Source organism: Mauremys reevesii, linkage group 1 (genome assembly GCF_016161935.1).
Source record: "Mauremys reevesii isolate NIE-2019 linkage group 1, ASM1616193v1, whole genome shotgun sequence".
NCBI lineage: Eukaryota > Metazoa > Chordata > Testudines > Geoemydidae > Mauremys > Mauremys reevesii.
This window is the reverse complement of record NC_052623.1, coordinates 246,775,433-246,797,220: the sequence shown is the minus strand read 5'-3', so window position 1 is coordinate 246,797,220 and position 21,788 is coordinate 246,775,433. Positions and strand designations below refer to the sequence as shown.

Sequence of the window (21,788 nt, the reverse complement as noted above, 5' to 3'; positions counted from 1 at the left end):
GTTAAATTGACTAAGCCCGTTATCCATCTCATCATAAAATCTATCAACTTATCTAGCTTAATCTTTTTTCATGGAGGTCCTTCTCCTTCCTTCGCTCTTTCTGTTTCTGTTAGGCTGTTCCAGTATTAGAAAGATTTAGAAATAGATCAATTATTTCCTTTCTGACCTGATGTTTGTATCCTGATTTATATCCGTCCCGTCCCCCCACTTTACTGAATAATTGCTCCTTCCCTTCTTCTCCCCTCCCCTCTGATCTGAGGAATGAAAAACCTACCTTCTGAGAGGAGACTCAAAAAGCTTGAATTGTTTAGCCTAACCAAAAGAAGGCTGAGGGGAAATATGATTGCTCCCTATAAACACATGTGAGGGATAAATACCAGGGAGTGAGAGGAGTTATTTAAGTTAAGCACTAAAGTTGTCAGAAGAATAAATGGATATAAGTTGGCCATCAGCAAGTTTATGCTTGAAATTAGAGTAAGGTTTCGAACCATCAGAGGAGTGAAGTTCTGGAACAGCATCCCAAGGGGAGCAGTGGAGACAAAAAAAATACCTAACTAGCTTCAAGACTTAGCTTGATAAGTTTATGGAGGGGATGGCACGAGGAGACTGCCTACAATAGCATGTAGCTGATCTGCGGCTACCAGCAGCAAATATCTCCAATGGCTAGTGATGGGACTAGATGGGGAGGGTTCTGAGTTACTACAGAGAATTCTTTCCCAGATGTTTGGCTGGTGGGTCTTGCCCACATGCTCAGGATCTAACTGATCGCCATATTTAGGGTCGGGAAGGAATTTCCCCCCAGTTCAGATTGGCGGAGACCATGGGATTTTTTTGTCTTCTTCTGCAGCATGGGGCATGGGTCACTTGCATGTTTGAACTAGTGTAAATGGTGAATTCTCTGTAACTTGAACTCTTTAAATCATGATTTGAGGACATCAGTAACTTAGTCAGAGGTTAGGGGTCTATTACAGGAGTGGGTGGGTGAGGCTCTGTAATCTGCAATGTGCAGGAGGTCAGACTAGATAATCATGATGGTCCCTTATGGCCTTAATATCTATGAGGAGCATTCTGATTTGCTGTAAATCACCACATATTCACATAAGGTGCAACGAAGTGAAGAATCAGCCCCTTGGATTGCATAGATATAATCACTTGGGGTGGTGATTTACTCTGGGGTTGCTGTCCTCCTTAATGTGTCTGCAGGACAGATGCATTGTTGCCCCTGGTACCCTTCAGCTCTTTATTTATGTAGTAACACTACTGTTGAGCTAAATAATTCAGTTTTTCTTTAAAGAACACTGAGGGGTTGTTTTCATAAACATCTTTTTTCATCTACTCAAGTGCTGCCTAACAAATAGAGATGGGCCTGAATATGATCCTTAACTCTTAACACCCTGAACTTTGGGGAAAGTTCAGTTGTAGATAATATTCCACATCCAAACTTTGTGGCTCAAGTCTATATCCGTGTGTGTGTGTGTGTGTGTGTGTGTGTGTGTGTGTATATATATATATATATATATAGCCAAAATCCTATTTTAAAACAAATAAAGTTCACACCATTTCTTGGAAGCAGTTTACTACATCTGTCTTCACAACTCATTTCCTAAGGGATGAGACTAGAATCCCTTTCTTAGCAGCTGATTAAATATTCCCTTCTTTTTGGAAAACAATTTTTGTTTTAATTTAAACCAGGTTATAAAAAAAAACTAGTTGATGTAAAAAGCTAACTTTCTGAAGTAAAAAAATACAACCCAATCACAGTTAAAAATATTTGTTGAAGTTCTGTAGCATCTTTCATCCAAGGATACTGAAATGCTTTAGAAATGTTAGTCAATTCTCAACTTTTTTTACAGGAAAATAGTTAAATATTATTGTTCCCATTTTACAGACAGGAAATCTGAGACACCTAGCGTTTAGGACCCAAATATTAAAACATATGTGAGACACCTAGAGTGAAATCCTGGCTCCATTGAAGTAACTGGCAAAATGTCCATGCTTTCTATGCAGATTGGCTCTGCATGAGGCAGATTTAGCATGTTATGGGCACATGGCCAGTTCTGTTGGGGAGAGGTTGTATCCTTCCTCCAGTGGGTTGCCCAGATACAAGCATCATTGTTTTAGGATCCTGGTGGAATAATATGCCAGGATTCCTGCTCATTATTCAGCCTTTGATCCATGTGCCATAAATTGGAACTTGTCCTTTGACTATATAGTAGCTGGTTTTTAGACACTGGGTAAAATTTTCAAAAGCACTATTGATTGTCAATGAAACGTAGGTGCCTAAGTGACTCACTTTTGAGATAGGCTTAGTCTCCTAAATCACCTGGGCCACATTTAAAAACTTAATCTATTTTTTGTGTATTACTTTTTTTCCCTAAAAAAGGCTGCTTGGCTACTGAGAGCTGTCACCTGCATAGACCTCACCACCCTTTCAGGTGATGACACCCCTTCAAACATTCACAGGCTTTGTTACAAAGCCAAGCATCCAATCAGAGAAGATCTTTTGAGAGCCATGAATATGCATGATAAAGGTATGATGGTTTTGGTTACATTACTTGCAAGCTTTGGCTTTATAAAACTGGTTATGGACAGAACATAAACTTGACGTCTTCTTTTTCAACTTCTACTGCCTGAACATTACTGATGTTAGCGCTAGTATTGCACAGCCAAACAGCCCTGGAAGAGTGAACTGGATCCTAGAAAGTCTCATTCAAAGAAATGGTAAAATAAGTTCTGATTGCAAAATCTTTCTCCTTAGTTCTGATGTAAGAATTGGGTGGGAAAAACCTCACCTTGATTTACAGATCCCAGATCGAGATCGCAATAGGGGCAGTTATAGAATACACTACAGTATTTGAGATGGAAACCATTAAGAGAATAAAACTATGAAATATAAAAAAAAAATCTCTCTTTTAATAACTGGATGGTAAGGTGGCACTAAATCTATTTGCATTAAATGCACGTGATATCCCCAATAAACCTTTGGGCTTTTTTTAGTGTCTGTAAATATTTTGGGTCATAACCCTGGCTGAGGTTATTCTGTGTAGCTCCAGGATCTGGCTCTTCGCCTTTGTGCAGACAATTAGATACAGACACGTGCTGTGTGTTGAAAAAATTGGCTTTTTTCTCTCCTCAGAATTGTCTCTGCCACCCAGTTACGTCAGTAACTAAGAAAGGGATCAAAATAGCAGGTAGTTCTGTTTACTAATAGGGACTTCATTGGGGTCAGGATTTGACCGTAAGGGTGTGTCTGCACTGCAGCTGGGATGCATGATTCCCAATGTGGGCAGACAGACCTGCTAGCGTCCTAAAAATAGTAGTGTGGACATCACTGCATGGGCAGTGGCTCAGACTAGCTGTCCAAGTCCACCTGACTCCTTGGGTCCAAGCTTAGGCAGCTAGCTGAGCCACCACCCTTGCAGCAACTTCCATGCTACTCTTTTTAGCACACTAGCTTGAGCAGAGTTAGCACAAGTCTGTCTACCTGCACTGGGAATCACACCTCCCTGCTGTGGCATAGGCATTTCCAAAGTATCTTGCAGAACTGGGCCCTCAATATAAGTCTAAATGTTACACCCAATACTGATTGGAATGGAATTGTTAAGGCATTGATGTGGCCATACAGAGTTTCTATTAAATGACGTCCGTAAAATGGCGTATTTTCATACAATATTCAGCATTGCACAACGTAACTTCTCAGAAGTATTAATATCACTGATGTGTCAGATGCAGGAGACTGTTTTAAAATGCCACATGATTTTGGTACTTTGTTTGAACTACAACATTCAAACAAAAACCAAACCCACCAATACTGTATAAACACTTGGAGCCTGATCGACGAATCGCAATGGTAAGTTTTACACGGACATAACCCCATTGTTTTCAACAGAGGTGTGTGGTGTAAAACTAGAGTAACACAGTGGTGAATCAGGCCCTGGATTGTTAGCCATAGTCATGAAATAGGAAAGACCCAATCCCTTTTTAAACTCTGATTTATGAATTCTTTCTAATCCTTTATACATTTAAAAAAAAATTAAATATCAGGCCAAGTTTCTTAGACTTTGAGAACAAAATTTGAAACAGAAACACAGTGAAACTGTGCTAACACAAACGGTATTCCATGCTAGTCAAACTGCGCTATAGGTCCCTAGGTACAATACTCTGATAGCATAGTTTCTGACATCATAAATCCCAGAGCAAACTGGTCTGAAACTGGCGTATAAAGAACTCCAGCCTTAAACTGTGTCTGCGATTGAGCTACTACTGATGCAGCCTCAGTGTTCTCAGGGCAGGGCTAATGGATGTGGTGGTAGCTCTACCAGCAGCCACCTGACCCCTGCTGTCATTAAAGCTCTCACGGTTGCTACAGCCAGCAGAGAGCAGTTGGTGGTTGTGCAAGAGTAGGAGATTTAAAAAAAAAATCTAGTGCACACAAGGCCATAGTGTGGACTAGAAGACAATGCACATTACATAGAAATATACAGGTGAAACAGTGGATTGTAACTTTTTGCAGGTATTACTACAGCGGCTGTCTGTGTATATCCAGCTAGAGTAGCTGATGCTGTTAAAGCACTCAAGGCTGCTGGTTGTAACATACCAGTAGCTTCAGGTAAGTTTCTCTTCTTTACAAGTATTATTTAAAAGATTATTTTCCCAGTGGGCTTGTGCCCTTTTTGCTTTTATAGAATGGGTGAAGAATACCTGAAAGGGTTGTTGGTTTTTTTGTTGGTTGGTATTTTGCTGGGGGTGGGTTGGGATGGGGAGGATACTCCTTGTTTTTCACTAAAAAGTATCTGGAATGTCAAGTTTTTAGTTGTCAAGTCTAAATTTTGCTGGCAGAGGATCTCCTGGGGGTCTTTGAGGTGTGTATGTTGATCTCATACCTGAACTGAAGGCGTAGGGATAATTAATTTGACACAGACATTTTTTCTCCCAAGGGGAATTAGTCATTAAAGCTGAATAGCTGTTAGCATCGACAAATCAAAACCCTTCCTTGCTTAATAGCTCAGCTTTTAGATTGCATGCAGGTGGATCCTTCCACCCCATTGAAGTCAGCAAGACTCTCTGCAGGTGCAAGGGTCCAGCCCTGTAAAAATACCTTTGTCTCGATTCTTTATGACGTCATCATTTTACTAGTTCTTCAGGCACCACAGAGGGCAGACAATGTGGAATTTAGGATTGAAAAAACACCACAAAAACATGTTTGTGTTTGCAAGGGGGAAAGAGAACTTTTCCAGATTCTCTTTATACATCAGAAGGGGAGAGAGGGGGAGGGAGTGGAACAAGGATAATTTTTTTCCTTTCCAAGTTATCTTTATATTGTTTAAGTACAAATATTCAAATGACTGTTGAATAGGGTATGATTGCATTCAACTTTACCTATATTGTGACTATTACTTGCCTGTATTAGTTGCACTTATTTTCAAATACCTTTTACAAAGAATTTGGGAGGACTGAAGAACATACATATCAAAGATGATTTCAAACATTAGGACAAATTCAGAGCTTGTGTATGCAGGCAGAACTCCATTGAAGGCAATGGACTTATATGTATTAGCCAGGCTGAACTGGAAATAGCTGTAAGGAAAGTGGGAGAAATCAATTTGCAGGAGACATTTAAAACCGAGCAAAGCACTGATTAAGGAACTCAAGGGGAGAACTAATGTTCTAATAAATGAGGTGGGGGATGAATTCGGTGCCTCCCTGAGTCTTTACTGGAGCTGTAGAGTAACTTCCTTCTCAGGGAAAAAAAGAAAAAAAAACTTGACTTTTTATACCACCAATCTGCCTTAATAACAATTATATTTATATAAAAGTCTTTGCTTACTTCACAACTTTATTTTTCCCATTCTTCATAGTGGCAACTGGGTTTCCAGCTGCACAGACTTCACTGAAAAACCGATTAGAAGAGATTAGGATAGCAGTGGAAGATGGTGCCAGAGAGATCGACATTGTAATTAACAGAACCCTTGTGCTGACTGGCCAGTGGGAAGGTAAGCACTTGCTAAAGCTAAGGAGCCAACTTTTATCCTCTGCCCATGTTGGTGATGGCAGAATTTGACTTTTGATTGCTCACTGTGGGCCAAGATTTTCAGAAATGACTAGTAATCTGGATACCTCCTGTTTTTTGAGTGCTGAATTGGAAACACTCTGAAAGAGCCTGATTTTCAGATGGTGGGCGTGCTTACCACTTTCTGAAAATTCAGGCTACTTTAAGGGATGTCATATTAGACAGCAAGAATCACTTGCTCACTTTGGAAAATCCTGACTTTTAGATTGAGTCTTGAAAGAGTTTATATAAAGAGATATTTGAAAAATAATTTCCCAACTTCTGCTTAGTTCAAATGAGACAGCAGAAAAGTGAATGCTGATGGTCTAAGTACCCACAAACAGAATGGTCAAAAAAATACCCAAACGGGTTGTCAGTGTAGATGGTATGTCGTTAAAATGTGTGTTTTGGTTCTTGACAAAAATGGATGTGTCTTCTAATTGCTTTTCTTTGAAGTTGAGAGTACAAATTTACAGTTCATATTGTTACTAGTGTTCTCTCTCTCTCTCTCTCTCTCTCTCTCTAATTAGTACGTGTAATAATACTGGAGATGGTTTCACTCTAATTGGTTCTCCCTTAATGTACCGTGAATGGTTTGCCTTAAGTGCTGACAATGGTCCTATAACTAATCTCCATGTAAAGGTAAACGAGCACTAATAGCCTTCACTGAGAACACTTCAGAAAGGAACATATGATAACTGAGTTTAGTTAAGGAAATGTAATCATCATAGTGACATATCATATTTTCTGATCTCTGTCTTCCTTCAATTAACAATTAGCATTGGACTAAAATTTCATCAGTTGCAACATGCCAATATTTGTATCTTCATGAGTGTTATCCTAGTGCTAATTTGTTCATGTATCTTGATCTTTTTCACAATATTCTTCACTTATACCAGCTTGTACTCAAATACATGCAGCAACCCAGGTTGCTGGCATCAGCTTGGCTATCTTTCAAAATGGCTATTTTGATTTCAGATGCAGTAAATAAGTTGGTGATCTCAGTCCAGATCATTGTGGACTGACATCTGCATCACAAAAGCCATCATAGTTCAACCTTTGTTGGCAATCTTTCATAGATTGTTAGCTCTTTGGGGCATAGACAGTCCTTTTCTTCTGTGTTTGTAGAGTGCCTAGGACAATGGAGTCCTGATCCATGATTGGGGCTCTTAGTTGCTACCAGAACACAAATAATAAAAAGAACAGGAGTACTTGTGGCACCTTAGAGACTAACACATTTATTTGAGCATAAGCTTTCGTGGGCTACAGCCCACTTCATCGGATGCATGCAGTGGAAAATACAGTAGGAACACACACACACACACACACACACACACACACACACACACCCCATGAAACAATAGGTGTTGCCGTACACACTATAAGGAGAGTGATCAGTTAAGGTGAGCTATTATCAGCAGGAGAGAAAAAGAACTGTTTGTAGTGGTAATGACAATAGCCCATTTCCAGCAATTGACAAGAAGATGTGAGGAACTGTGCTGGGGTGGGGAGGGAATAAGCTTGGGGAAATAGTAAAGTAAAGATGATAGCTCACCTTAACTGATCATTCTCGTTAGAGTGTGTATGGTAACACCCATAGTTTCATGTTCTCTGTGTATATCTATATCTTCCTACTGTATTTTCCACAGCATGCATCCGATGAAGTGGGCTGTAGCCCACAAAAGCTTATGCTCAAATAAATTTGTTAGTCTGTAAGGTGTGTGATAGACCCAGGCCAGTTGGGTACAGCAGAATAGCAGAAGGCAGATATACTGGCCACTGGATTAACAGTTTTCTGTTCCCTGACTGACCACAGCAGGGGCTGCTCCAGGCTAATGAGAACACCTGACTCTAATTAACCTGTAAAGAGTCAGGTGAGGCCATTCAGTTAATGTGACCACCTGACTCTAATTAAGGCCCTGCTGTTACTATAAAAAGGGCTCACTCCAGTCAGGCAGGGGAGCCAGGGAGCCAGAGGAGAGGAAGTGTGGCTGAAGGACTGGTTACTGAAGACACCCTAAAACATCGTTAAAGGAGCCCTAAGGTACGGGTGAAGAAGGGAGAAGCAGGAAAGCTGTGGGGAAGTGGCCCAGGGAAATGTAGCAACTCTGGCAGTGAAAGGTTGGCTGCCAACAGCTGCTACCATTAGGGTCCCTGGGCTGGAACCCGGAGTAGAGGGTGGGCCCGGGTTCCCCCCCAACCCACCACTACAGGAACAGCTCCTGGAAGGGGAAGTCAGGTCCCTGTCAGGACAGGAGGCTGAACAGAGACTGTGGGAGTTCTCGCACCAACCTCCTTGCAGCCTATGATGAAAAGGGCTCAGTAGACTGTAAACCTGGCCAACCCTGGCCCTAGAGAGAGAGAAGGGCTACGGGAAGGGTCACAGTGAGCCACTGAGGCTAGCATAAACCGCCTAGAAGTGCAGGACCCACGGGAGCAAGGTCAGAGCTCTGCCACAGGTGCCACAAGTACTCCTGTTCTTTTTGTAGATACAGACTAACACGTCTGCTACTCTGAAACAAATAATAAATAATAACAGGACTGAAATTGCTGTGGTAAGTAGATGATCCTCTTTTCTTCCACTAGAGGTCATACCTCCAGTAAAAGATTGAAATATACTAACTGGGAAGTAAGCAGAAAGCCCAAACAGCTGCTCTCCACAATATATTTGTTCTAAGGATCTAAATGGAGATATAAAGAATAATTATCATTCAAATGCCATCTTAAAGCTAATTTGTTGTGCTGATTTTTGTGTTGCAAAAATTAGTCTAATTCAGTGACTTGGGAGATATTTATGCCCTATCCATGTTGCTATGAAGCTAAACTGGTTTTGAAAAGAGTTTTGTACAATTTGAACAGTGGTAAGTGAAACCGTTTTAGAAGCCAGTTTAGGCCTTTTCTGCACCGTGGAAATGTATTGCATTATAAAATGAGCTAGCACCATTTTAACTTAAACATGACTTATCTTCTAGAATAGACTAGTACCATTGTGTGGGTTTTAAAAAATATATATTAATTGATTGTGGTTAATCATATGTCCCCCTCCCATGATCAGCTAACACATTTTTTAAACACAAAAATGCATGCTTACAGTAGGCTCCAAATTGTGTTTAGCATCATGCTAATTAAAATGTGTGTTAACACATTTTCTAAAACAAAGCATTTTATGAGTGTAGACCAGGGGTCGGCAACCTTTCAGAAGTGGTGTGCTGAGTCTTCATTCATTCACTCTAATTTAAGGTTTCACGTGCCAGTAATACATTTTAACGTTTTTAGAAGGTCTCTTTCTATAAGTCTATAATATATAACTAAACTATTGTTGTAGGTAAAGTAAATGAGGTTTTTAAAATGTTTAAGAAGCTTCATTTAAAATTAAATAAAATGCAGAGCCCCCTGGACCAGTGGCCAGGACCCAGGCAGTGTGAGTGCCACTGAAAATCAGCTCGCGTGCCGCCTTCGGCACACGTGCCATAGGTTGGCTACCCCTGGTGTAGACATACCCTTTGAGTGACCAGACTACAAAGATTAGATGTGCTAGACTTCTAGTTGGAACAGTGTGCACACTAGTTGGGTTCAATTGTGATTCTGTAGCACCTTTCCTGCATGGTTCAGAAACTGCTTAGTGTAGACACAAACCAAGTTATTATGAAGTAGTAATAGAGACATTAGTGGAGCCACAGACTTCGAGCACTTTTTATAGGGTGTATACAAATGGAACTATTCATAAATAATCTTCTCATAAACATATTTAGCATTTTAATGGGTTACACTATGCAGAATATCAATAGCATTAATCCCCCCTTCTGTTTTTACTATCTGACCAAATTCTGAATAATAATTTTTTGTGTAGGATCCTAATATGGACCAAAATAATTAAATGATAAGGCGACTTATATAGTTCCACTATTAAACATTCTTGAGAGCTGCAAAAATCAAAATGTTTAAATTTAAAAAAAAGCGAATAATTAGTTATCAGATATGAACAAATTAATTTTTAAAAGTGCAGGTTGTGCCCTTCTGTGGAAAAACCCACTGACTGGGATCAGTGAGGGGGATATTCAAAAAGTTCCCTCATGGTGTTTCCAATAGATAGTTCTGTCATTGAGGCAGGGTTTGTCCCATCCACCTAAGGAGAAAAGAAAAGGTTCAACTCAGATTTCCCCATCCTCTAAATCCTACTGGAGGCCAGAGCCATCTGCGCAACAGGCCCCTTTGTCTCCACATTTGCTCTGAGTTTATTTGCTTTCCTCCACTCCATTCAGCCACAGCCAAAGGCTCCCTGACCCACCAACAGTCCTCCTAAGGGAGCCCCGCATTGCAGCAGGAGCTATACAAACTTGGACGGTATTAAGATCAGCTGAATGCCAAAGAGAAAAAAAAGGCACAGCACCTTCCACCTGCCCACACAGGGATCTCTAAGGCTATGGATAGCTGGACAGAGAGTACTGCCAGACCCAAGTATGCAAAAAGCATGAGATTTAAAACAAAACCCCTCCCCCCGCAAAAAAAATTAGTTCTTTTGATTTGCCTTCTTGTTTTAGAGTTTTTAGGGTTCACTTGGCTCACAAACTTTTCTCCACAACCCGTGAGAGCTATAAACTTTGTAACTGAAAACTAAAGTTCTTGTATAATCGCTTGTCTCTGGGAGCTGGGACTGTAAGTGAAACATCAAATATTGCAAGACTTGATATAAAATAGAAAGAGTTTGCAATTTCGTCCCTCATCCCCCCCCCCCTTTTTTTGTATGGGCAAGGAGAGAACCACATATGAAACGGGTGCCTCTACGTGACTATCTCCACATTATTGCTTGAGCAGGGTTTGCACCCCCACAGCAGACTTGAAGTGGCCACTGCTGCTCAGTGGTGGCCATATTATAAAAAAATGCAGTATTTGTATTTTTTCCTTCTTTAGTGTTCAGACAGACATCTGACAATTACACTGTTCTCATACAGTTCAGATATTCCATCCAGCCCTATCACTTTCTCATAGCTGTACTTTTGTTCACAATCAGAGTTACAAAGCATATTATCACTGCATATCCAGGAACGGGAGTGAGGACTAGTCTTGAGCACAGTTCCAGCTAACCCAGTTGGCTGCAAGAGAGCCCTATCCACAAGAGAACACCAATCTGCCCTAGAGTAGCGACAATTGGTGCCTGAAAAAGTTGTCAAGAATTGTTCTGCTTAATGTGCAGAACAGTGCTGAATAGCTGTTTCTGAACATGCCTGCAGTTACCATGCTTCAGAGGTCACAACATGGGCAGGCCTTAGACACAAACTTCTTAGAACAGGGGTCACTGAGTTACCCCATGTAATCAACAGAAAATAGAATTTAAAGTATATTGTACATGATTATGAAAAGGGATGTCAAAGAAGAAATAATAGAGGGACTGTGGCAGGCTTTGTACCTCGTCGACCCCTTAAGTCAGGGGGGTGGGAGGTAACCCTGCCTCTCTATGCCTACGTCCATTTTCTAACACACACACCACCCCGCCTGGTAGTCAGCAGAGTGTGGCCCAATGGCCAGGGTCCATCTACTGCCTCTTCCTGAGTGGGGTAATGCCACCTAGTGGCCAGAGTCCATTCAATGTGCCCCTAGGGCAATGCGGCCCAATGGCTAGAGTCCACCTAATTTCCCCCTCCCCTAGTGGGGTAGCGTGGCCTAGTGGTGAGAGTCAATACAGCCAGCTTTGGAGGCAAAACTGGGGGCCTAGTGGCTGGTGCCTGGGGGCCATCACAAGGGAGTGGCAGCCCCTGATAGGGGGGCCTGGACCTACCCGACTCTACTGTGCCCTGACCCAGGGCCCTACCAGTGGCAGAACAGCCCACCACAGGGTCAGCAGGGAATCTACTGAAACACACTGACCTCATAAGGGTGGGAGGTACCACTCCCTCGCCCTCTCTGGGTCACTTCCTGCAGCAGGGGTCCATATGGTATCAGGGTCTCCAGGCTCCTCAGCACCAGACACTCCCTGGGGTTCCGATAGCAGCAAGCCTCTGATCCAGGTTTCTGGCTCTTCAGCTCTCGTAGGTAAGGGCTGTAATGGCTCCTAGGCTGGAGCCCCTGCCAAGTGTCCCTCCTCGGCAGTCAGCCCTGACTGAGCAGCTCTGCAGGCTTTTACACCTGACTTCCAGGTGGAGCATGCCCAGCGGAGCCTCAGGGGTGGGGCTTCCTTAATCCCCTCTGTACCAGTGCAGGGCCGAGCTGCCCTGTCACAGGGACAGATCCTGAACACCTGACACTCAATCACAAGTTATTGGGCACGATGCAGAAATTACTGTGTGAAATTGTGACCTGTGTTATGCAGGAGGTCAAACTAGGCGATCGCTGTGGTCCCTCCTGGCCTTAAAGTGAATTAACTCCTATTGAAGTTAATCGGAAGTTGCAGGTCTTAGGCTTTGCCCCATGAAACAGGATGAACTGGCACCACTGCAGCTGTGGTGTGTATGTTTTAACTTGAACTGTATCAGCTTTTTCTGCATGTGGTGACAGACAGTTACGTAGGAACAGAAGTAACTGGGGAGGAGCACTCAGATGTGACAGGGTGGGTGGAGTAGATTAAAAGTAAACAAATCAGATTTTGACTTTTCATCATTTTATTCATTTCTTTTATCCACAGAAAATGTTGTGGTAAACTTGAAGAAAGCAGTTTTTTTTTTTAAATAAATAGTTGTGATTTATTTCCACAAGGGGGTCACTGAGTTTATCACTGATAGATTTCTGAGAGTTTATGTAGGAATGTACATCTGTGTGTACTGTATTTGTCATGAAAAGAGAACTATCCAAGGAACAAAATTTACTCACCCACCCTTACAACATTGAGGATGACATTAACAGGGGGAATAAAAACCCTGATATTTAACTCGCCTATCAAGGAAAGGAACTCTAGTGGATGAGGGGAAATTTTGTTGCAAGGCTGATGTTCAGTATATAGGATTAACATTCTACAGACATATATATGATTTATAATATAGCCCAAACTCTGGCTATATGTAATGTCTAGAAATGATAAATCTTTTTGCATTCTACAATTTATTTGAGGAAGCCAGAGAAAGGGCTAAGGAAGTCTTTCGAAGCAGGACCCATGTGTTATATAAAATTGAAAAGTAGTGGCGAGGGCAGTAAATACATCTTTGTTCCAATGACTTCATAAACCACAACTGCTTTGCTCATGTGCTTTATAATAATGACAGAACCTTTGCATATACTTGTAGCCCCAGTGTATTTTTATGGTTGTTTTCTCATGCTGTGATTCTTCAAAACTTCAGGTGTTCTTGACAAAAATATGTGTGGTTTATATTAAGTTTTTTATTTTGCAAACTAGATCTTTCTGTTTCTATGTATTTTTTCAGCTTTTCCCCCCTAGACTGTGGGATAATTAGTCACCTTGATAGATGAAAACTGCATTTTCTAATTTTTTTGTGACTTTGTTTAAAAAGTTGCTGGACAATGTTATATTACGTATTTTAGTGAACACCCAATTATACGGAGAGTTACTTTAAAGCTGTTCTTACATATTGTTGAATATATTTATTGTACTTGAAATATAATAGTCTAAATCTGCTTTTTAACAACTGCTTAACATGCTTTCTAATGGTGCATGTTAAAAAAATTGTTAAAGAGCAGATTTAGTACAGTAGTACTTTTCAGAAAGTATTGTGTACTTAACTATCTGATTTTTTCCACTGGCATATCATGAATGAAAGGCAAATGACATTTTTGTTTGGGAGAGCAATAGGCTGCAGCAACGGAAATGGAACACTATACAACAGTATAGGCCATGTGTCAAAAAATGATCCATGGCCCATTGAAGTTAATGGGAATCTCTCTATTGACATCAATAGGTGTGTGGGATTGGGCACTATGGTCCCAAAGCCTGCTGAGATGCCATGATCATGCTGCTCAATCTCCACCAATCCCTTCTAGGTAATTATGAGCCCACCATCAGCTGCTCTATTATAGTTGAAGCACCAATGTCCTTTCTGAAGGCCGAACTCCACAGGGGAACTGCATACCAAATCCCTCCCCAATATTGGTTCCAGTAAGGCTTCCTTCTCGGATGCCACTAAGGAATTGAAGGATCTGTCACCTTTTCAATAGGCCACTTCAACATTTGTCTCCATTTCCATTGGCCCACTGGACTTTGGTAACAGGAAGCTGCATTGTTAACGGGGCTATTGACAGTCCTGTATTTGGAGAGTGACATCCACAAAATCACTTCACTGCCTGCTCGCCTTCCCAAACTTGCCTGGATTTGGTGGGGGACCTTGTTTCTGATTCTTATTGCAAGAAGATGGGTGAGGAATGGAAATGGAGGGGAGAGAACTATGAGAAGAGAAAGGAAAGCAAGATTAAAAAATCAACCAACCAACGAAAGAGCAAGTGAAGGTCAAACCAGAAAAGGAGAAATTCCTTAAAACAGGTTTGGGCAACTTTAAGATAATAGAGGGCCACAAATCCACTAAAATTCTTTGGCAGGCCGTGGAGAATGTTAAGATTGAGCTGAGTCACTGAGGGGCTCAGTCTTTTAACAAAGCTGCTGTTGCCTCATGCCACTCTGCATCCCCATCAGCACAGACTGTACCTCAGTCAGCTCCTCAGCTGGTGTAAACTGACACAGTTCTGTTGATTTTAGTGGTACCAATTTACAACAGTCAATGGGACTATGCTGATTTACACATCAGCTGAGGATCTTGCCCAAATCTAAAGGCTAGAAGACAGGCCATGATTCTCTTTCTCCCCTTTGAGTCTTTGCTGAGTTGAAGTGACAACTTTTAATACAGATATTGCTCTGTGTATCAAGATGCTACTATTAGCAATTTTCCCTGGAGTGTTGAGGGTTGGTTGGCCGATTTTTTTTTTTTTTTTTTTTTTTTACACAACAGCCAGAAGTTGGCTCTCTCACAGCCTTTCCAATGATAGTGGAGTAGTGTAATGGTCTAAGTTTCACATCTGAAATGAGAAGGATGTTTCTACACTAGTCATTTTTTACATAAAATAAGTTTTCCACCATTACTACTAACTGGTTCAGTGCCACCAGTTGTAGCAGAAGGAGCACTAGTGTAGACAAGGCATGAGGCAGTCACTGGCATTTTAACCACTTTGTCACCTAGCCCTCTTCAGGAAATCTGAACAACATAGTGGTTAAAATACCAGGGGCTGCTAGCATCCTGTCTGCACTTTCCCAGTGATGGGACTGGTGGAGCTGAACAACAGACACATTTTTGGCAGCAAACCCTACCACGTACAAAGCCCAGGCACCAGGAAATCATGAGTTCAGGTCCGGTATGATCTACTCAGCCCAGTTTCCTTAGGAAGCATGCAACTTGAGTATCATGAAGCTTGTGCAAATAATTTGCATGCAACCCTAAAATGGCCTCCCGTCTGCTCTGTGTGAATACTGAATCCATGATCAAAACTTCCTTTCTCTTTACTATATTGCAATATGACTTGTGCCCGTAGGGTACCTTCCCCCCAGGTGCTGTAAAGCTGAAAAGTGTGTTGGGATATTTTAGGATCAAAGGCACCATATAAAAAAAAGATATTATCTGTAACAATTGTTCTCTGAATATATGGTAACTATTACAGACATGTTATTGTGCCCCCACTGCTAGAGTCAGGGGAAAAAGTACATTTGCATTTTCACCATTACCTTGAAGAATGTGACAGAAAAGATACTGATGGCTGAGGAGCCTCAGTTATTCCTCTTCATTAGGTGCCACACATGCCATTGGCTAGTGAGGCAGTTAACTCATTCCTGCACTAATTTCATATAGCAGCAGAGTCCTGTGGCACCTTATAGACTACATGCATCCGACGAAGTGGGTATTCACCCACGAAAGCTCATGCTCCAATACGTCTGTTAGTCTATAAGGTGCCACAAGACTCTTTGCTGCTTTTACAGATCCAGACTAACACGGCTACCCCTCTGATACTTAATTTCATATAGAAGCACATATCAACGGGGGGGAATAATACTATAACTATAGCACTACCTTCAGAGAACAAGATAATTTTCTTTCATGGCATCCAACCTAAATTTACATTCTATTAATTTGTTTTGAAATTTTTGGCGGCATGTCTTAGAACTAGAGAAAACTTGAATCTTTTCTTATTGCTACTGAAACTAGTAGAACATGAAAGCTGTTTCCTTGGTTTTCTAAAGGCTTCAGGAAATAGTCACTCCACAAAAAGAGACTGTATCATGATCTAACATGAGCATCAGCCAGTCATATTATCACTTATCAAATCCTCTACTCAAGCAAATAACACAGGTTCTTTGTGTTTCCTTTCTGAGTGTTGATTTGATCTAGGAGGCTTCTGGAGTATCAATAATACATGTTTGACTGTATGGTAGCACTGATTAATTCACACTTTGGGTACATAGTGAGATGTGAGGTAAGCCAGGTGTCTATAAAGGGACTCACTAAGTGCATTAGCCAGTTGTCTGCTAATATGCATAGTATGTCGCAGTGGAACACTGCAGTGCTATCAAACACAGCAGCTACATCCTGACATCAATAGAATGCAGAAGCACAGCAGGTGGAATGGAGGACCAGCAGTGAAGCAGTTTGATAAGTCCACTGAATGGTTTGGAGAGTCTCTTGGGGGTGGAGAGAGGATTGCTAGTTTATCACTAAACATGCCTTTGCTCTGTAATGTCCACAGTTATCATGGTCCATTGCACAGCAAAGATGTATTTAAATATAGTTAATCATTACACCTCTACCTCGATATAATGCTGACCTCAGGAGCCAAAAAATCTTACTGCGTTATAGGTGAAATCGCGTTATATTGAACTTGCTTTGATCCACCAGAGCGCACAGCCCCAACCGCGTTATATCCAAATTCGTGTTATATCGGGTCGCATTATATCAGGGTAGAGGTGTATTAATATACATTGATTTCCATTCATGTATTAACAAATCTTACTCGTAATCTGAATTTGTTACCCAGTTTGGTTGGTCATCCTTTTATCTGTATCTTTATTTTGTTAAAATTTCAAAAATGGCAACACTATATTATAGAAACTACTTGATTCTGATATAAAGCTGTCTGTCATTGTTTCCACTAAAAGGGCTTCCCATACTTGATTTCTCCAGGTCGCTAATGTTGGGGTATCTGCCCTTTTTCAAAATGTCTGTAGTTATATTTTACTAGAAAAGCATGACTGTGTATTAATATTCATGTTTGGATTTATCTAGCGGCTATTTCCCATCCTTTGTTATTTTAGAATACTTCAGTCTCCACCAAAATATGGTGGATTTCCCAGTGTTTCCACACTCACCCCTCATTATCTGATCAGGTCAAAGGGGTTTAATCATTTTTTAAAACAATGTCAATTAGAAGTTTCTTAATGTTTTCAAATTTATTCTAGTCCATACTGAAATAAGAGCCTGTCAAGTTGCAAGGGAAGGGCACTTGGGTGCGTGGCATTCCTGTGGCTATGACAATCGTTTCAGATTCAAAAGCAGAGTTTTTTGGTTGGTTTGTTTAATAGCTACAGGTTCACACACGAGCTCCTTCCTGAATTCTAACCAGCTCATCTTATCAATTATGGATAAGGATAAGGGCCAAATTCTGCCCTTGGATGCGTGTATGCAACTCCACTGGGAACTGTGTATGTCATCTAAGGGCAGAATTAGAAATGGTGGGGTAGAAGAGGAGTGGAAGACGAGACGGAGTGGGACAGGCTGCAAAACACATTCCAGAAAGTAGAAGACATTCCAGAAAGTTGATTACAAGGCCGAGAGCATCAGAAGGCTGGAGTGAGAAGGAGAAAAATGACACAATGAATGTACAGGAAAGCTATTAACAAGCAAACAGGAGAGACTTTAGAAGTATTGATAATGTTTTATTGGTATATTTAGGGCTAGTCAGTGAGATTTTTAAGTCTTTGTCCTGTTTATACTGCTGACTTGTTCTCATATGTCAAACATATTTGAATAGTTTCTTGGTTTTGAATGAAATGAAGTTAACAGCTATTAAAATGAATTTGAAACTGTATAGCAGTGCTAACTACCTACACAGCAATGTGATTCACTGAATCTTTAACATTTTGCTTTATAACTAGTTCTTAGACCTGTTTGCATTCACCCAGAAGTGGAAATAAACACCATACTTCAGAATGTTTCTTGACCAGCTTTTATAGTTTTAAAATGACTTTCCCGTAGGCCTCTATGAAGAGATCCGTCAGTTTCGTCAGGCCTGTGGAGATGCTCACATGAAAACAATCTTGGCAACAGGAGAGCTGGGATCACTTACCAATGTCTACAAAGCCAGCATGGTAGCGATGATGGCAGGTAAATATATGCATTTTTAAACATTCTGTAGATAATACAGTCACGAAAATCTTTAGTTTTAAATTAGGGGCTTGACGGTTGGATGTTAGATCACAGTTTTGTTTATTCTAAGTATTTAACACCCCAGTTAGTAACGATTAATATCGCAGGTAGTAAGATATGTCACTTTTTTTGTATAAAACTATGATATTTACTGGAGCTGGTCATAAAATGGGAAGAATAATTTGCAAAAGTTTAGTAAAATTTTTTCCTATATTATTATTTATTTGTATTTATAGCAGCTTCTAAAGGCCCCCGTTGAGACTGGGCCCCATTCTACTACTCACAATACAAACTCATAGTAAGAGACACTTCTTCCTCTGAAGAACTTACAATAAAGTAGTAAGTTTCATCTAAATTCAGAATGTCATCAAAATTTCAGAATTCAAAACATTTGGACCAGTTGTAATATGGACAAAAAAATCTGATTTGTAAACATTATTAATTTGCCAAATAGTACATATGGGAGAACTATTTCCATTTACCTTGGGCTATATTGTGCAACCCTTACTCATACCAATGACCACTTACACGAGTAAGTCCCATATAATAATTCTACCTCCTCATATATTCTTAAATAGCACTTCTCATTAGATCTCAAAGTACTTTACAAAGGAGGTCCGGATTAGTATATCCAGTTTCCAGATGGGAAACTGAGGCAAAGAGAGGTAAAGTGACTTACATAAGGTTACCCAGTAGGTCAGTTGTAGAGAAGGAAATAGAACTAGAGACTCTTAATCCCAGTCCTGTGTTCTATCCACTAGGCCATATTGCTCCAATATTGTTGGGACTGCTCCTGTAAGCTCATGTTGATGAGCCCTGTCTATCCCTATATAGGTACAAATTTAGATCTGTGTGTTGAGGATGAAATTCACCTTTGAGACCCTGAAGTCTGATGTTCTCAGGGTTTAAGTGGTGCATATGCCTTGGGCTGGGCCTCTGCACAGGTATGAATATCACCCGATGTTAGGGCATCTCTACTCAGGATGTTAGTGCATGGCAAGCCATCGTGCAAATCTACAGTGCACTGACTTGCCATGCAGTAACGTCCTGTATGGGCACTGCTATAGTGAACTAAAAGTTCCATAATGCACTCTGACAATGGAACTTTAGTGTACTGTAGCAGTGTGCATATGGGATGTTATTGTGTGGCAAGCTGGCATGCTATATATTCACACCTTGACTTGTTGTGCATTAACATCCTGACTGGACAAGCCCTTCTAAAAATGTATAATAGAAATTTGCAGTGGAAAAGTACTGCTCAGTACTAGAATACAGTCAGATCAATGAAAACTGAAAACATATCCAGTAAGTGCTTAATGGATTTTATTCATTTGATCATTCTTTTAGAGATTCTTTTATACACTGATAGTAAAGCATTGCTTTGATTTATTTTATAAATAAGACTATTATACTGTGGCTGTTATAGGCATTACAGATAACGTTCATTAGTATTTGTGTGCAGATAGCTTCAAAATGACAAGGCCACTCTGCATTTTCAGGGAGCAAATGTTGTCTGCTAAAGCATCCCATCCTCAGTGCATCTGAACAGGGATGCATACAATTTTGGGGGGAGGGAGGGTGGATCCTTGTCCAAGCCAGGGCTGGCCCACAACATTTTGGCACCTGAGGCAGGGAGCTCAAATGAGCTCCCTCGCTTGAGCCAAAACTTTGAAAAGTCTCAATTCTGCCTTCTTCCTGTTCTACTCCTCTCATGGCACTGCTCTGCTACCTACCCCAATACAGGAGAACTAACAACTTAAAATGCCTTGTTCAAAAAATGTAAGTAACACAACTTTCAAATGCCTGAACAGTAAATGTAACTTTTTTCTTGTCTGCATAGTAAACACTGGCATTTTTATCTGTTTGAATAATCAAAGTGGTGCTTTCTGTGCCTTCTTGATTGCAAAGATTTGAACTGCTTCCTGCTGAAGGTCCACAGTCTGGGCCAGCTCATGCTCTATTGAGATGGTTGCAAGGCCGACCAGCCTCTCCCATGCCATTGTGGAGCGTAGATGTGTTTTTATTAACGTCAGCTTGGAGAAGCTGCATTCTCCATTGGCAACCATTACAGGAAGTGTTAGAAGTATGCGCAGAGCAACAAAAGCATTTGGAAAGAGGGTGGTCATCTTATTTGTGCACATATATTCCAGAACAGCCTTTGGAGTTGATCCTGCTGAAATGTATCTTGAAAGGGCTTTCAGTTCAGCACCTAAATCACTCGCATCAATATTGCGCATGTCATCATGTGTCAATACTGTCTCTAGTGCCCTGCATTGCTGGTGTAAGTCTTCTTCAGGTATAGTGAGGAGGGTTGGAATATCATAAAATATCCCAAATATACTGCTGTGTTCCTTGAGCTGCATGAAAGGTTCTTCAAATGACTGTATTGCACAATCTAGCACCTGGTTAAAGAATTCGACTTTGAATTGTTGTTTGGGGTCTCTTATGGGATTATCCTGTGCCTCGTGATCAAAATGTCATCTTCTTCGGTGACTCTTGTATTCTTGAATGGGTGGGAAAATAGCTTCAGTGTGAAGTTCCTCTGCTAACTTCTGTGCACTCTTTAGAACATTTTGAAATCCTTCATCTGACCGGTAAGACTGTAGGTATGACTTTACTTTGTCCAGTTGTTCCATTGCTCCAGATATATCAAGGTCAACACTTTGGAGTCTCTTGCTTACAACATTTATTTCAAACAGTATGTCATGCCACAACACTAAGCCACACATAAATTTGAAGTTATGTATGTTTCTGGTGATTCCATTTCCCTCGAACAGTTCCTGTCATAGCATTATCATCCATAAGAGCAACTATGGCATCATCTATCTTCCCAGTTTGGTTTTTGATAGGCTTTATCGCCTCCACTCGACTTTCCCATTGTGTGGCACTCAGTGGTTTCATTATCAGAGAGGATGTTCCCAGCTGTTGCTTCAAAATTTGCCATTGATGAGTTGATGCAGAGAAAAATACATAGATGCTTTGAATTACGTTAAAAAATTCAGCAGCCTCACTAGAAGCTGATGCTGATCACTGACCACCAAGTTCAATGAATGAGAACTGTATGGGACAAAAAAAGCTCGAGGGTTTAACTCTCGGATCTGTGTCTGCACTCTTGTTCTTTCCTCTGATGTTGGCACTATTATCGTAGCCCTGACTTCTCATGTCAGCTATTGCAATTCCCATATCTTCCAGCTTTTTAAGAAGCACATTTGTCATACCAGTATCATCAGTGTCAATAAATTCTAGAAAATGTTTTCTGACAGTCACCATTTCAGGGACATTTTCACTAGATTGTGTTGTTGTTACAAAACGTACCATTAAAGACATTTGTTCCGTATGGCTGATGTCAGGTGTGCAGTCCAGAATAACAGAGTAATATCTTGCTGACTTCAGAT

General features: G+C 40.8%; 1 protein-coding gene across 5 annotated transcripts in view; it reads left to right on the top strand.

Moving 5' to 3' along the window:
- DERA (deoxyribose-phosphate aldolase) overlaps positions 1–21,788 on the top strand; it is a 95,185-nt gene that overhangs the window by 32,010 nt on the left and 41,387 nt on the right. For all 5 annotated transcript variants that reach the window (XM_039520744.1, XM_039520742.1, XM_039520743.1 and 2 more), the window contains 4 exons: positions 2,384–2,531; positions 4,514–4,609; positions 5,859–5,993; positions 18,223–18,351. In XM_039520744.1, the coding sequence (XP_039376678.1) occupies positions 2,384–2,531; positions 4,514–4,609; positions 5,859–5,993; positions 18,223–18,351 (508 nt within the window). The remainder of the gene's footprint in view (positions 1–2,383; positions 2,532–4,513; positions 4,610–5,858; positions 5,994–18,222; positions 18,352–21,788) is intronic.